The 16,297-nt window shown below is 46.3% G+C and overlaps 1 protein-coding gene across 1 annotated transcript; it reads right to left on the bottom strand.

The window, feature by feature from the left end:
- Positions 1-11,146: 11,146 nt before the first annotated feature.
- LOC125554657 (F-box/LRR-repeat protein At3g26922-like) lies at positions 11,147-12,668 on the bottom strand. The gene is made up of 3 exons (XM_048718143.1): positions 11,655-12,668; positions 11,396-11,539; positions 11,147-11,260 (listed from the first exon to the last, which is right to left on the bottom strand). Exons 1-3 carry the CDS (start codon positions 12,624-12,626, stop codon positions 11,147-11,149), a joined length of 1,230 nt encoding a protein of 409 aa, XP_048574100.1. The 5' UTR covers positions 12,627-12,668.
- Positions 12,669-16,297: the final 3,629 nt, after the last annotated feature.

Raw genomic sequence — 16,297 nt, 5'->3', positions numbered from 1 at the left:
CTAAATATCTTGGAATCCTCAAATGTCCTGTGATCAGGCACACATCCTAACACTTATGCATATTGATGACTTAGATGTGCAACACACGAAGTAACGTATATCTTCAATCAATGAAGACATACATTCTAAGTGTGAATACATTAATGTGGAATTTGACTTCAGAGCGCCACGATAATTGTGCGCCGTGTCTGGGTCTAATACTTCCTATACGGTGGGTAACGCCACCACCAAACGTTCCGTTCTGAAGTGTTTCACTCATGGCGTTACCTCGCAATGTCTTCACATTTGGTTTGGCTTCAATCTCAATATGTCTTGATGATTATCTTCACTACATTGATTAAATAGATATATATATATATATATATGTACTGATGTTCTGTCCTCTATAGCATTCACTTATAGCTATGTCTTCTTGGTTGAATCTTTTGAACTAAGTGAATGTGATCAGACCCTAACCTCTCTATGCTTTCTATCTCAAACTCTATCTCTTCAAGTCATATGCATTCTGTTGAAACTGTCGAATGTCTTCACTGTGTCCTTGTCAGCCGAAGACATAGAGACAACCATAAAAGTCCGTTTTTAATGCTTATTCCTCCACATAAGATCCGGAGAAGCAGGAACGACCGCCCGACAATTTAGGCGTGCGTGGGACGTGGAACAAACCCCAATCTTCCTCTAACTGGCCACGCGTGCCTCAAATGCGAACCGCCAGGGGCATCTACGTAATAGCACAGTGCCGCCTCTGAGTCTATAAATTCACACTTACCGCGGTCATTATCTCCTTCTTCCACCCTCGCACGAACCCTAGCCGTATACGCCAAAGAACCGCTAAGCATACAGACAGAACGCCAAGAGACCAAGCGCTTTCACTGACCCGCATTAATGTAACCTCTCCAACGCCGTCACTCAGGCACAAGTACGATAAAGGTAAATCCAACGCACTGAAAAAAAATAATACCAGAAGCTCTAATCTCATAGATAAAGAATGCCGAACCACAGGACACCGTCCCTCACATTATCCGCCAGTCGAGGCGCACAATAACAATATAGTAAATACGGTGTATTTACCGTCAGCACTTAAAGTTAAAGGTTCCGCACGGAGGACATGAACTGCTGGCAGCAATCAAACTTCCTTCCCGTCTAGCAGTTCCATTGTGGTAAAATATAAACATATCTTTTTAAAACAGCACCATCTTTTGGATCTCTAATGGATTGTCACTCTGTTTTCTACACCATATATGAATAAAAGAAGTTTCTCTTCACACCAGTTAGATCTCTCGCTGCATCTCATAACATGCCTAGTATATTCACTTGTGCTTCATAAAGCAGTTAGATTCCTCACTTGTACTGATCTATGGGTTCGTACAAATCTGGAACCAACTTCTTATCTATAAGTGAATGTCTTTGCACAATGGGGTCAATGTCTTCTAAACCGATTTATCTTCAAAATCTTCTGAGAATGCATATGACCTCTTCCCCTTCCCTCGCACCTTAATGCTGTCACAGGTACATGTCCGTGGGAGAATCCTTTGGATCTCATAGTCTGCATTCATTTGCAGAGTACTTGCAGCATCACATCAACTCTCCTGAAGCCAGTTCTTGTTGGTCAAGCAAAAGGAAGCCTTTGAAGCCTTTGAACATCTTGAAGCCTTCCAAGTTAAGATTCATGGCTTCAGAAACAGCAGCAAGGAAGGGAGGCAGACAGCGACGTGGTGGAACGTCCAAAGATCTGTCTGATGAATTGGCAGAGATGTACAAAACTGATCCTGAAGAAAGCTATGGTCAGCGCAAGACACGAATCCAATGGATTCGAAGATATTGGGCAGAGCAATGGTTTCAATACCGCTTCGTCACTCAGGAATATGCGGAGAAGTGCGCCATCAAGAGATCGCGGGGAGACGTATTATACAAAAATCTCGTACCCAGGTCCAGAGACGAAGACATTGCTCAAGGCTTCTATCCATGCATGGTGAGAGGACCACAGCCAGCTGAAGCACATCCGTCATCACTTCTCTGGTGTCGCGATGACAATCTGTTCAAGCGCAACTTCCAATTTGCTCAGAACTCTTCAAAGCAAAACAAGAAGAAATTTGGGCTTGACTTCAACCCTGGTCCCTCCTCACCAAGGGCAGATGGCACACGCGATGCCGATCCCAATATCATCGGGCCGTATGCCAATCTTGCAGGCCTCATCACCCGCATCCTAGTCCAAGGGACTGCCGTGAATGACCCTCCAGCAGATACTGAGTCTGATGATGCCCCTGCTGCGCCGAAGCCAAAGCAGAAGAAGCCAAAAGCTTCAAAGCCAGCCGCTTCTCCCAAAATCTCAAGAGCGAAGCCATTGGCAACTGCACCTCCTGAAGCCAGTGTGCAGTCTGAAGATTTATCACGAGTCTACAAGCCCCTAGAAGCCAAGAAGCCTCAGCCACACACAGGCAAAGAGCTCACAGCTGCTGCCATTCTGCGCTGCGAAACTCTTGATCTCTCAAGCGATGAAGATCTTGGAGATGACGCTCTTGAGCAGCTCATCAAGAGCAAGGAGGAGGCTGAAATCTTCAACAATCTGCCTCTGTTTGATGTCGCCATCATCCACAATTTCATCGATGAATGGTTTGCCTCACCGGACATCAGCTTTGACGATCTGCAGCTGCCCATAGGCCTCAGCGTTGCCTTTCAAGGCGCAATTGCTTTAGAACTTGCAATAGCCCAACGCATTGTAGAACTGAAGCAGAAAATTGATTTTGAAAAGGCTCAGTTCAAGAAGCACGTGGCCAAGCTCAGCGTGCAAGAAGTGAAAGACTTCAAGATCATGTTGCACGAGCTGAAAGAGAACTTTCTGAAGACGCGTGCCGAAGCTCAAGGCTCGCGAGAGCGCATGAAGACTCTGGCTGATCGCTGCGTGTAGGCCTACAATGAGGCCGAGAAGCGCAAGGCACTTGGGCATCCCGGCATTGACCCCAGGATGGCCTCGAAGAAGAAAAAGAAGCCTGCTGTGCCTGAACCAGAGGCGCCAAGGTCAGAAACTGCTCCGATTGTCTTCCCCACTGCAATGACTGGCTCGAAGCCAAAGAGTCGATCAACCGCCTCACAGCTCAAGAAGACACGGACTGCAGAGGCTGAAGCTAGGAAGAGGAAACATTCTGAAGCCTCTCCTTCTGACCCCACCATCAAGAAGCGCAAGACTAAGAAATCTCGGGCTGCTCCCACAGAGCCCTTGATAGTTGAACCCCTCTCCATCCGCTATCCTGACGCAGATCGTCAGTTGACTGTGCATGAGCCTGCCTTCACAGAGGCTCCGCACGCTGAAGACATTCCAGCAGCCGACCACAACGCTGCTGAAGACATTGGTCTCCAAGACAATGTACAAGGTGATGCAGCCCTTCCTCAGCTTGAGACAAGCGAACTGATCAGCATTGGTCGTCCATTGACGCCAATCACACAAGATGCATCGTGGGCAGATCGCCCACAGGAGGAAGATAATGAGCCCCAGCCCACTGCAACTCCACCGGCGTCGCCTACATTCCGTAGGCTTCGCAAAGGGCCAAGGGCTCAGGCTGCTGACGACATTCCGGCTGCATCAGCCGAAGAGCATGCAGAAATACCACAAGCTCCAACTCCCCCGCACCAACAAGAAGCAGTTCTCCAGGAGAACGTGCCTGAGTTCGTCCCTCCCACTACACGTGTGGAGGCGGAATTTGTTGAGGCTACCACAAACAACGCCAAAGCAAATGTGGAGCCCTCCCCAACAACAACTTCAGAAGACACTGAAGCTACTGCTCCTGAATCTTCTGTGCCTAAGTCTGCTGCGGGTCCCCAATTCAACTATCATATTGCGCACAGGCCCTAGGTCCAGAAGCCGATCCCACGACTGCCAAGGTTCCCAGGTTCTGCATCAGCTCCTGGCTCCTTCAACATCAACGGCTTCAGGACAGACAACACGTTTTTCAACAGCTCCAAGAACCCTTATTCAAGAGAACGGATTGTATCAGATAGATTCTGGAGCTATCAACAGCGCAGCTATTATTCATGCATCCTATACAACCAAGGCCGCATCTTTCCTCACAAGCGCCTTGAGGTTGAAGCTATTGCTGGTCTGCCTGGTCTGGAAGAAGCATTGGATTGCTTCAAGCAAGTGGGTCTGCTGCCGTTTATCACCGATGAAGAGCACTGGAACGAAGAGCTTCTGCTCCAGTTCTATGCCACCCTGCATATCAAAGGCTATAACAGAGATCCGAAGACATGGGTCCTGGAGTGGATGACCGGCAATGTCCATCATGAAGCCAATGCTTTCGACATAATTGAGCTTACCGGCCTTCCCACTCCTGGCGAATTCTTTGAACAAGGCTGCCAACTCCATGCTGAAGCAATTGAGAGCATATTTCAGCGTCCTGAGCCAGATATGAGTCAGATGCTCTCAATGATGAAGCCATTGCCTCCTAATGCACCCTATCCAACTAGGTTCTTCGTTGAAGACTTAGGGTACCTGCCCAGAACAATATATCACATCATAAGGAGCGGACTCTCTGGCCCGTAAAGGGACACTCTCGATATGCAACGATTGAAGGTGCAATGAAGACTCTCATCTTCTGCATTCTTCATGGCAAATGCTTCAACGCACAGGATCTCTTCATCCGTCAACTTGCAGCGTCTGCCTCAGAATTGTTTGGATTGAAGTTCTATGCTCCTTGGGTTATGAGGCTGATCAAGCTTCACTCTGCAATCTCCTATCAACCCTCAGCCCGCAATCATAGGATATTTTTGCCAGATGTAGACACATCTGCTGAAGCAATATATCCAGAGCCTGCCAAGCAACCATTAAGTCTTCAGAATGCAGAACACCAGAGCTTCACTCAAAATATTGAAGGTGTTGAAGCTCTCTCCCGAGTGTATCCAATGGCTGGCACCACACGTGCCCCTGCATCAACTGAAGCCACTAACAGCACAGCTGCAAAGAGACCCAAGAAGCGCGCTCGTGCACTCAATGACCGAGAGCTTCTTGTGGCTCTTCACCAAAAGCAAGATAGGCATCACGACTGGCTCAAGAGGCAGATGAGAAGCATCATGCAAGACGTCAATCGCATCAGAAATCTGGCAACCAAGAATGCATTTGTCGCACACGAGACCTGTCGCCGCACTTGGAAAGGCCTCACCATGATGTGCACTGAAGCTCCTGCAGAGGATGGCTTCAAAGAGAGATTCAAATTTGACTCCACGCCTCCAAGAAGAGCTGTGATGCGAAGCACACCATCACTTGAAGAGTCAGAGTTCTCTTCTTCTGCTGCCACCGTGTCTGCCCGGATTATTGAAGAAGAAGACGACGCGACATCATCTCCACCTGCTTCAACACGCGTCGAATCTGCACCAAGCTCGTCTGCACCGCCACCAAACAACTCCACCGACCCTGCTGCGCCTGGGAACGCGTAGAAACCTCTATGTCTTCAAACCTTTTTGGTCATCACTGACAAAAGGGGGAGAAGCATATGATGGTTTATAGTCTTCAAGCGGGTCACTATGGGCGGGTGCCTTCATATTTTTGCTACATTTTGCTTCATGCTTACAACTCCTGTTTTTGCTACATTTGCTTCATTGAGTTGTAACACTTAGCCTTGATGGTCGTCTGCTACCTGTTTGTCACTCCGTTTTGCGAAGATAAATTCCGCATGTGCGACGATAAAATCCGCACTCATCTCATTCTGCAGACGTCCATTTTCCATTATGCATGTCATTATCTTCATATACTTTCACATGCACGGTGGATTGTCATCATAAGTTGAAGTGGATCTCCACAAGTACAACCTGCCATGTGCATTTGCATTCAAGAAGCAAATTACTTGTATGCACATCTTCAGGGGGAGCCCTTGCAACTTATGAAGACAATTCCTTTACAATTTCACAAATTATGTTCCCCGTTGAAAACTTCAACTAGTTTGTCATCAATCACCAAAAAGGGGGAGATTGTAAGTGCATCTAGTGCCACCCCTAGTTGGTTTTGGAGTATTGACGACAAACCTAGTTGAGGGACTAATGTGTTTGTGAGAAATGCAGGAAAACACAGGTAGAAATCCCTCATTGATTCGGTTTCACTACCAGAGATGACCCCTAAAAATGTACGAAGACATTGAAGACAATGGTGGTTTATGAAGATATTCATATTGAAGACAATGACATGAGAAGACTCCCTATGAAGCTTATGGAACTCGAAGACTTAGATCCTTCGTAGTTTTATTTCTTTCATGTTGTGTCATAGGAACCACCGTACTATTAAGTGGGGTCCAAGAGAACCAGTCAGAATGACTGAAGTGATGCCTAATTTAAATCCTATGTCTTTGAGCGAAGACTATGAGAGCAAATCTTTTCCAGAGTCAGACAAGTCAGCTTTACTTGTACCCCAAGTAAAGTTGCCGTGTGAGTTCAAAATTCGACCGTTGGTACACGTGTCAGTTCCTTAGTGACCCAGGGTCATTTCGGACAAATCAGGTTGGGTTGCTAAGTGGCTATAAATAGCCCACCCCCACAACCAGAAACGGTTGGCTGCTCAGATTTCAGTGCACGGCTTTTGTCGTTTGAGAGCAACCCACCTCGAAGCCTTTGAGAGAAAATTCCTAGCGAGGAGAAAAGCCCTAACCACCCAGAGCCAGAGTAAATTGGGCATCACTTAAGTCTTCGTGTCTGAGTGATCTGAAGACTTATTACACTTGAGGACTGTGCATCCTCCAGACGGTTAGGCGTCGCGTTCAGAGCATCCAAGAGAAATTGTGGATTGCCAGTGAACGAAGTCTGTGAAGGTTTGGAAGTCGCCTGAAGACTTACCACGAGTGATTGGACGAGGTCTGTGTGACCTTAGTTCAAGGAGAATACGGTGAGGACTGGGTGTCTTGGACTAAGTGTCCTTGACTGGGTGTCCGGGACTGTGTGTCCTTTGGTTTAAATACCTAGCCGCTCCAACCAGACGTACAGTTGTCACAGCAACTGGAACTGGTCCAACAAATCATTGTCTTCAACGTGTCACTGGTTTCATCTTCACTTCCTTTGACTTACTGTTATTCATTGTGATGCCATTGCATGCTTGCTTTATCTTTTATCTTCACAACATGAATGTATGATCTGTTTGGCTTCATAACTTCTTCCTACCTGATCCTTATTACACTGAAGCTGTTTGTCATTGTGCTTTCACTATATTGAATACATGACCATGGCTGCCCTAGTGTAATCTAACTTCCGCTCCTTAGTAATAGGCATAATCTTCACTGTTTGTCTTCATAACTCTCACGTGTTGAAGACTTTCATAAAAATCGCCTATTCACCCCCCCTCTAGTCGATATAACACACTTTCACCCTTGAAAGAAGTATCATACTTCTCTTGTTGAGTAACAAACTTTGTCTTGGGGTATTGATCTTCTTCCCACTCAACTCCATTGGCATTGAACTTTCGTTCAAAACCAACACCTTGATTCTTCCGGTGCATTCCTTGCTTGCGCACAATTTCCTTGAATTGCTTACTCCCGGCAAGGCTTTTGTACACTCCTTTCTCTATAATTCCCTTCAATAAGCTATTTTCTTGCTCAAGTGTAACTTGGCTAAGAGAATCATTAGTGGAATCAACAGAACTACTAGAAGCAACAATATTGGATTTAGCATGATCATTGTTACTGCTAGAGGAAGAATCTTTCTTGTTCTTGTTACTAGACTTGACTTGAGGCATGTAAGTGGATAAGAGTAAATGCTTGGCAATGTAAGAAGAACTTTTCTTGCGGAGATCATCATTGATTGCTTTTAAGAACTCATGCTCTTGCTCAAGATTGAGCTTTTCAAAGCGTAATTTCTCATGAGCTCTTAAAAGTTCTCGATGATCTTCGAATATAGTTTCATGAGCTAACTTAAGAGTGTTTAGTTCTTTAGTTAGAGCCTCAATCTTCTCCTTATCATTGTCATTCGTTTTATCTTGATTAGCATGATTAATTGACGTTTCATCATAGTATTCATCACTAGAGTTGTCAACAAGCAAATCATCACCTAACAAGTCATCTTCATCACTATTGAAATCAACATACTCGGGGTGTGTTACCTTAGGACCTTTGGCCATGAAGCATGTTCCAATTCCTTCATTTGGTGAGTCAAATATGTCGTAGGAGTTGGTTGACACAAGTGCTAGACCGGCAACACCTTCATCTTGAGTATCTTCGGAGTCGGAGTGATAACTTCTCTCGGAGTGGGTGTTGGAGTCGGAGCTGGATACGCATTCACCAACATGAGCTTGATGTCTTCATTTTGTGTAGCTCCTTGATGATTTTTACTTCCTTTTCGAATCCTTGCTTCTCCGTGAGTATCTTCGTTCATAATGATCATCTCTACTCCTTCTCTCTCTTGGTGGTGATTCTTTGCTTCTTCTTTTTGGAGAATCTTCTCTTCTCTTGTAGGGAGCCGTACACTCATTGGAATAGTGTCCGGGTCTTCCACAACTGTAGCAGTTTCGCTCTCGACTAGAAGATCTTTTGTCATTGTAGGACCTTGACTTGAAGCTTCTATCTTTGCTTCTACTCTTGTAGAACTTGTTGAAGTTCTTCACCATTAAGCTCAATTCTTCATTGAAGTTTTGTTTCTCACTTGATGATGTAGGGGCTTCACATGAGGCTTTGTAGGCACCACTTGATTTGTTGTGAAGTTCCTCTTTATCCTTAAGTGACATCTCATGAGCAACAATTCTTCCAATCACCTCCGTTGGCTTGAGATCTTTGTAATTGGGCATCATCTGGATCAATGTGCACATGGTATCATATTTTCCATCCAAGGCTCTTAGAATCTTCTTGATGATGAATCTATCGGTCATCTCTTCACTTCCTAAGCCGGCAATCTCATTTGTGATGAGAGCAAGCCTAGAGTACATATCAGCGACACCTTCACCATCCTTCATTTTGAACTTGTCAAGTTGACTTTGAAGCACATCCAACTTGGATTCCTTGACGGAGTCGGTACCTTCGTGCATATCAATCAAAGTGTCCCAAATTTCCTTTGCATTCTCAAGACGGCTGATTTTGTTGAATTCTTCGGGGCACAATCCGTTGAAGAGAATATCACAAGCTTGAGCATTGTATTGCAACATCTTCAACTCATCCACGGTAGCTTCACGGTTTGGTTCTTTCCCATCAAAGAAGTCACCTTGCAAACCAACACACACAATAGCCCAAACGGCGGGGTTATGTCCAAGAATATGCATTTTCATTTTATGCTTCCAACTAGCAAAATTAGTACCATCAAAGTAAGGACCTCTACGGTGATAATTTCCCTCGCTAGACGCCATACTCTCCTAGGTTGTGAAACCAAGGCTATGACCACCAAAAGCTATGGAGATCAAAGCAAATGGAGACCAAAGCTCTGATACCACTTGTAGGATCGAAATTATGTCTAGAGGGGGGTGATTAGACTACTTGACCAAATAAAAACTTAACCTTTTCCCAATTTTAGTTCTTGGCAGATTTTAGCTATTGTAGGACAAGTCAAGCAATCATCACACAATTCAAGCAAGCATGCAAAGAGTATATTGGCAGCGGAAAGTAAAGCATGCAACTTGCAAGAATGTAAAGGGAAGGGTTTGGAGAATTCAAACACAATTGGAGACATGGATGTTCTTCCCGTGGTTCGGATAGGTGGTGCTATCCTACATCCACCTTGATGGAGACTTCAACCCACGAAGGGTAACGGTTGCGCGAGTCCATGGAGGGCTCCACCCACGAAGGGTAATGGTTGCGCGAGTCCATGGAGGGCTCCACCCATGAAGGGTCCACGAAGAAGCAACCACCCACGAAGGGTCCATGAAGAAGCAACCTTGTCTATCCCACCATGGCCATCGCCCACGAAGGACTTGCCTCACTAGCGGTAGATCTTCACGAAGTAGGCGATCTCCTTGCCCTTACAAACTCCTTGGTTCAACTCAACAATCTTGTCGGAGGTTCCCAAGTGACACCTAGCCAATCTAGGAGACACCACTCTCCAAGAAGTAACAAATGGTGTGTTGGTGATGAACTCCTTGCTCTTGTGCTTCAAATGATAGTCTCCCCAACACTCAACTCTCTCTCATAGGATTTGGATTTTGTGGAAAGAAGATTTGAGTGGAAAGCAACTTGGGGAAGGCTAGAGATCAAGATTCATATGGTAGGAATGGAATATCTTGGTCTCAACACATGAGTAGGTGGTTCTCTCTCAGAACATATGAGTTGGAATTGTGTATGTGTTCTGATGGCTCTCTCCACGAATGAAGAGGAGGTGGAGGGGTATATATAGCCTCCACACAAAATCCAACCGTTACACACAGTTTTCCAATCTCGGTGGGACCGAATCAACAAACTCGGTCGAACCGAAAAGGTAAACCTAGTGACCGTTAGAGATTTTCGGTGGGACTGACATGCAACTCGGTAGGACCGATATGGTTAGGGTTTGGGCATAACGTAATCTCGGTGAGACCAATTACACAAACTCGGTGAGACCGAGTTTGGTAATAAGCTAACCAGAGAGTTGGTCAGGCAAACTTGGTGGGACCGATTTGCTCTTTCGGTGAGACCGAATAGTTACAAAAAGGAAACAAAGAGTTTACACTGCAGTCTCGGTGGGACCGATTCGCTCTTTCGGTGAGACCGAAAAGTTACGAAAGGGAAACAAAGAGTTTGCAATCCCATCTCGGTGAGACCGAGATCCCTATCGGTAGAACCGAATTGCTAGGGTTTGGCAGTGGCTTATGACAAGTGAAACTCGGTGGCGCCGGATAGAAAGAATCGGTAGGACCGAGTTTGGCTTAGGGTTTAGGTCATATGTGGATATGGGAAAGTAGTTGAGGGTTTTGGAGCATATCACTAAGCACATGAAGCAAGAGGCTCATTAAGCAACACCTCATCCCTCCTTGATAGTATTGGCTTTTCCTAAAGACTCAATGTGATCTTGGATCACTAAAATATAAAATGAAGAGTCTTGAGCTTTTGAGCTTGAGCCAATCCTTTGTCCTTAGCATTTTGAGGGTTCCACTTTCACATCCATGCCATGCCAATCATTGAGCTTTCCTGAAATAGTCATCTTGGAATAGCATTAGCTCAATGAGCTATATGTTGTTATGAATTACCAAAACCACCTAGGGATAGTTGCACTTTCAGCGGCCCCCTCAGAAATCATGGAAAACCAGCAGCTTGATGCGCGACCGGATGCATTCTATGGTGCCAGATTCGTGCCATGACTTCAAGTTCTGCTTGCCAGTGGATTGGTCGGTTTTTCCAGACTGAAAATTCAACCAGTCAAATGTACATGCAGTTCATCAGCTATTGATAGCAAGTAGCAATATGGCACAGTTCAAAATATGATGCTAGTACATGATGCTGCAAATGGAGGCCAATGGAAGCATTAGGGGCCTCACCTTGATGTGGAGCGTCTCAACATTCGGAAAGCATCTGAGGACATCAGGAATCATCTTGGCATCATTGCGGACTTCGAAACGCACCTCCAAAGCCAGGATTCCCACACTTGGCACCATGGTGCTCGGACTCACCCCTGTCCCAGCCTGCAATTGCAATTACAAATTTACAATGCACCCAATTAAGAGAAGAAAGATCACACATTTGCATTGATCGCCTAGGAATTTACGTTGAACCTTGAACGGAAGGGAGATGAGGCACCTTGATGATGGTGTTGCCGACCTCTAGGATGTGCCTTTGGTCCAGCTCCAAGTATCCCAACAAGTGCAGCTTGGGGGCATGGCCAATCTTCACCTTGGTGCAGGTGCCATTAGGGGTACAACCTTCGGACTGGATGAGCCGCTCAAGGCGTGGGGCGTTCACCACGAAGATTTCTTCAAGGAAGCACACGATGATCTGCACGCACCGGAGGCTTTGGCTGACAAGGCGGAGGCAAAGCCTGAAGAGATTCCCTTCGAGACAGAGCATCTCCAGCACGGGGCTCCTGTCGAGGACGAAGTCCAAGTCCCTGCTCTCCATGATGACATTGCAGAGCCCGAGCTCACAGAGGTTGCGGAAACAGGTGGCGCTCGGGAGGCCGGCCGTCTCAGGGAACTTCCAGGGGCCGAGGTAGAGGCGGGTGAGGGTGGCCATGCCTAAGAAAGTGTCAGGGAGAGTGACGTCGAGCGGCCACCGGCGGTTGACGAGGACGAGTTCCTGGATACCCTTGTCGGCGAGGATCTGGAGCCAGCCCGTGAGCAGGGCAGGGAACTCGTCCATGTAGCAGCCGTTGAGGTGGACGCATCGGACGGGGCCCAGGTGCGTGGCGAGGACGTTGGACACGGCGGAGGTGGCGGGGAAGAGGTCGGCGTTGACGAGGACGAGTGGGGCGGAGCGCCAGACCCCGCACCAGCGGCGGGAGAGCGCGGAGGTGCGGGCGGCGTCCTTTACGGGGAGGCGGGAGACGATGTTGTGCAGGAGCGTGTCGGGGAGGCGGCTGACGCGGTCGACATCGTCGTGGGGGGGAAGGGCGAAGAGGCAAGCGGCGGCGGAGACGGGCGGGTCGGGGAGGGCATAGTGGGCAGGCAAGTAGGTGCGGTGGAAGAGCTGATGCATCCAGTCCTCGCTGCCCAGGTACTCGCCCACTAGCTTGACCAAAGGCATGAAAAGGGGACTCGAGGTGAAGTACTCCATTTCCGCCGCCGCCGCCGGAAGCCGCGGTGGGGACGAGGGCTTTGAGCGCTGTGTCTGTGGATGGAGCAAGAACGGCCGAAGGAAAGGGAAAATAGAATGCTCCTGAGCTTTTTTATTTTTTGGGATGGAACCGGGCCGATCTCCTATGATACCAATTCGGAAAAAATCAAACATAAATGATTCAAAAAAATCGTGAAAATTTTGTGAATGCTCACAATACATGTGTCTTTTTTTGCAGGTGAAAAGAGATTTCTCATTACTCACGGAGGCTTCTCAGCCAGAGCCAAGCTTACAATGAGGTCTAATCCCGAGTGCAACTAAACAGTGGTGCGGGAAGTGCTCCTACCATACTTGGCGAGCTCATAACTAACTTTGTTCTGTGAACGACAACAAAGATTAAAAGAGATCTCTCTCCCCTCTGTCGCTACTAGTCTCTTAATGTCCTCGACAACGATGCGATGGACCGACCGGTCCTGTCCTTGCGCTGTGATCATGGACACCGCCTCCGCACAATCAAGTGAGTCGGGGAAAGATCAAGCATAAGTGAGTCGGGGAAGGATTAAGCATAAGTGAGTTGGGGATGTGGATTTTATCCCCAAATTCACTATTCCTTGGGGAAGAGCTAATCTTCGTTCGAGCAGTGCCAGAGCCAAAGCTTACGGAACGCCACCGAAGGCTCACTGTATTCTCCTCGAGTTACCCAACGGATGAGCCTCAAATCACTTGAATTGATCTTGAAGACGACCATCACACCTTTTTACATACATCTCCAGAGCACACTACAAGCAAGGAAGCTTATGGAGGAGCCCTAATCATCTAGGAGCCCAAGCTCCATGAGTAACAAATCAATGGTAAAAAAATCTTGCGGGGAATACGAATTGGTTTGGTCAAAGCATAGATTGAATCTTGCTTTCTCATTCCCAAAAATTTCAACAAGTTTGTGTTGAAGGATTGAGAGATAGGACCAAAGTGGAGTTTGTCAATGTTGGAGATCAACAAGACATAAGTGTTAGGGTTGGAGGTGGACGAAGATGCCCTTATATGGTGTTCTTGGACGGGGTGGGATTTTTTCCCGTTGGACCCCATGCGTACGAGCTACACACATAAGAAACCCACACCCCGTGCGCACAGGGTATCCAGAGAGTTACGCGCCACCCCATAGAGAGCTACTGACCACCTCGAGCTCATGGGGTCAAAGATATCTAGTGACTTTCTGTTGCAGCTCTTTGGACACCACCGGACAAGCACAATATCGAGGGCAATATAGTGGTAGGTGTGGGAAGGCTGGTGTATATGTTTGAAGTGTTCTCACGCGGAACTCATCCAATATGAACTCTCTTAATAGTGCATTTTTTCCTATGACTCGAATCGAACCAAAATGAAAACCTTTGAGTCGCCGGGAAAACCATGCTTGTGATCTTTTAAAAATGTGTGTGTGTGGGGAGGGGGGGTCACACATCTCCAACATGATTTTCATGGAACCAATATCCTGAGATAAACTTTAGCAATCGATATTAGTTCCACTAACCATACTATCATCACACCAAAATACAATTAAGTCCCACATGCACTTCCACCATACATCTTTAGTTCCGAATCCACCCCAACTTGTGATGGAGTTGATCGACACCACTTCGGGCCAGTCCTTTTGTTAGCTTCTAGAATAAGCTGGAATAAGATCTTACTCAGCTTATTCTAGAAGCTCAACCCAAATTATTTTTTTAGAAGCCTGCTAATTAAGACTTGACTAGTAGGCTTCTAAAAAATATTTTTGGTTGGTTGCTAGTATAAATTGGGTAGGGTCGGCTTATTCTAGAAGCCCAAAAAAGGAACCAAAAGAATTGGCCCTTCATCCTCATGGCGGGAGGACCTGGTGAGCATTGTGTTCATCCCTGTTGATGATGATGAGTTTATGAAAGTCCCCTTATGCACGAGGAGATTAAGGATTTATGGGCATGGATCTAGGAGAATTGGGGAAAATTTCAGTGCGTTCGGCGTATAGGATGATCCTATCGACAAAACTAAGTGAGGAGGATTTGCTGGAGCACAACGCCAGGACTTCTAGCACTGAGTCGGAAGGCAAGAGTAGGACAAAGCTTTGGACAATCAAAGTGCCATCTAAACTGAGAGTGTTTGTCTGGAGACTTGCGCAACATTCAATTTCCACAGGCGAGCTACTACATCATTGCAACATGGCCACGACACCGGCGTGCCCCATATACGGTATGCATGACTCCTAGAGACACACTTTGCTCGAGTATTCCATGGCACAGAGTGTGTGGTCATTATCTTCAAAGGAGTTGGGTGCACGAATGTGCCTCGACCAAGATCCATGTACGAGAAACTGGATTTTCTCCTTACACGATTCACTACCAGATGTGGACTTTACTCATCTTGTGGTGACACTATGGGTGATTTGGGGAGCCAGAAGGAAGGCCATATATGAGTCTTAGGTGCCTCTGCTATAGTGCTGCCAAGGATCTGTGACCCACCAACTTTGGAGGTAATGGCGGTAAGGGAGGCGTTGGCCCCTACAGACGACCTCTATCTACAAAGGATACAAGTGGCTTCAAACTACAAGGTAGTAGTGACCGAGATCAAACAAGGGAGTGTTGCAATTTTGTTCATGAGTTTAGGTCCTCAGATGTTGAGGCACACAATTTAGCAAAGCATGCTCTTACTTTAGGGGTTGGCCTCTGCATCATCATGCTGCACACAACCATGGACATCAAGATTATACACAATCAATTTATTTAAAAAGAAACAAAAGACATTATCGACAAAAGTCATGTTGAAGCAATAGCATGCGTAGGCTCAAACCTCTGTTTCTCTTGCAATTAGGGTCTGAAACCCTGAATCGAGCATTTTTGTATGTCTCTCTACAGCATCCAAACAACAATGCAAATGAATTCTGCACATCCAGGCATATCAAGAAATAAATCGATATGAATCAATGTAATGGAGTAACATAAGATGTGCGTGATCGGCATTTTCCTTGTCATAATATATCCAGATGAACATGCAACTCCCAGAATTCAAACAGAGCACTTGTTTATCTATGCACTTTCCTAGTTAATCTGGGAGGACAAGTGGCTAGGAAATGCCACACTCCGGGAACAATATCCTGCTCTATACAACATTGTGCATCACAAGGGTGATACTATTGCCACTGTAATGGAATCATTTCTGCCAAATGTGACGTTCAGAAGAGATTTAATTGGACCTAGACTCCAATCGTGGTTTATCCTGCTTCAACGGTTGTCCACGGTGCAATTGTCACATGGATCTGATGTATTTTGATGGAACCTACATGAGAATGGAAAATTCTCAGTGGAGTCTATGTATAGAGCGTTAATCAAGTCTGATGCGCCAGTTGATAATAATAAGAAGATCTGGAAGATGAAGATACCTCTTAAGAATAAAATATTCGCATGGTATCTTCATCGCGGAGTCATTCTTAGGGCCTGTTTGGTTTCAAATAAGTCACCAACTTATAAGTCGAAAAGTGAAAAAAGTGATTTATTTTGCCAAACAGACCCAACTTATAAGTCACCCCAACTTATAAGTCATAAGTTGCTCCACCCCAACTTAAAACTTATAAGTCACCCCCTTTTGCGTGGGTCCCACCACATTTGCATAAAAAACAAGGTGGGAAGATGTGGTCAGGTGAC

The sequence above is a fragment of the Triticum urartu genome, chromosome 4 (genome assembly GCF_003073215.2).
Source record: "Triticum urartu cultivar G1812 chromosome 4, Tu2.1, whole genome shotgun sequence".
Lineage (NCBI taxonomy): Eukaryota > Viridiplantae > Streptophyta > Magnoliopsida > Poales > Poaceae > Triticum > Triticum urartu.
This window is presented reverse-complemented; position numbering and strand designations above follow the sequence as displayed.

Coding starts and splice junctions, on each gene's coding strand:
- LOC125554657 (XM_048718143.1), bottom strand. CDS start 12,626: ATGGAGTACTTCACCTCGAGTCCCCTTTTCATGCCTTTGGTCAAGCTA. Junction 11,540..11,654: donor TCGGCAACACCATCATCAAG/GTGCCTCATCTC, acceptor TTGCAATTGCAG/GCTGGGACAGGGGTGAGTCC. Junction 11,261..11,395: donor TTGAGACGCTCCACATCAAG/GTGAGGCCCCTA, acceptor TTGAATTTTCAG/TCTGGAAAAACCGACCAATC.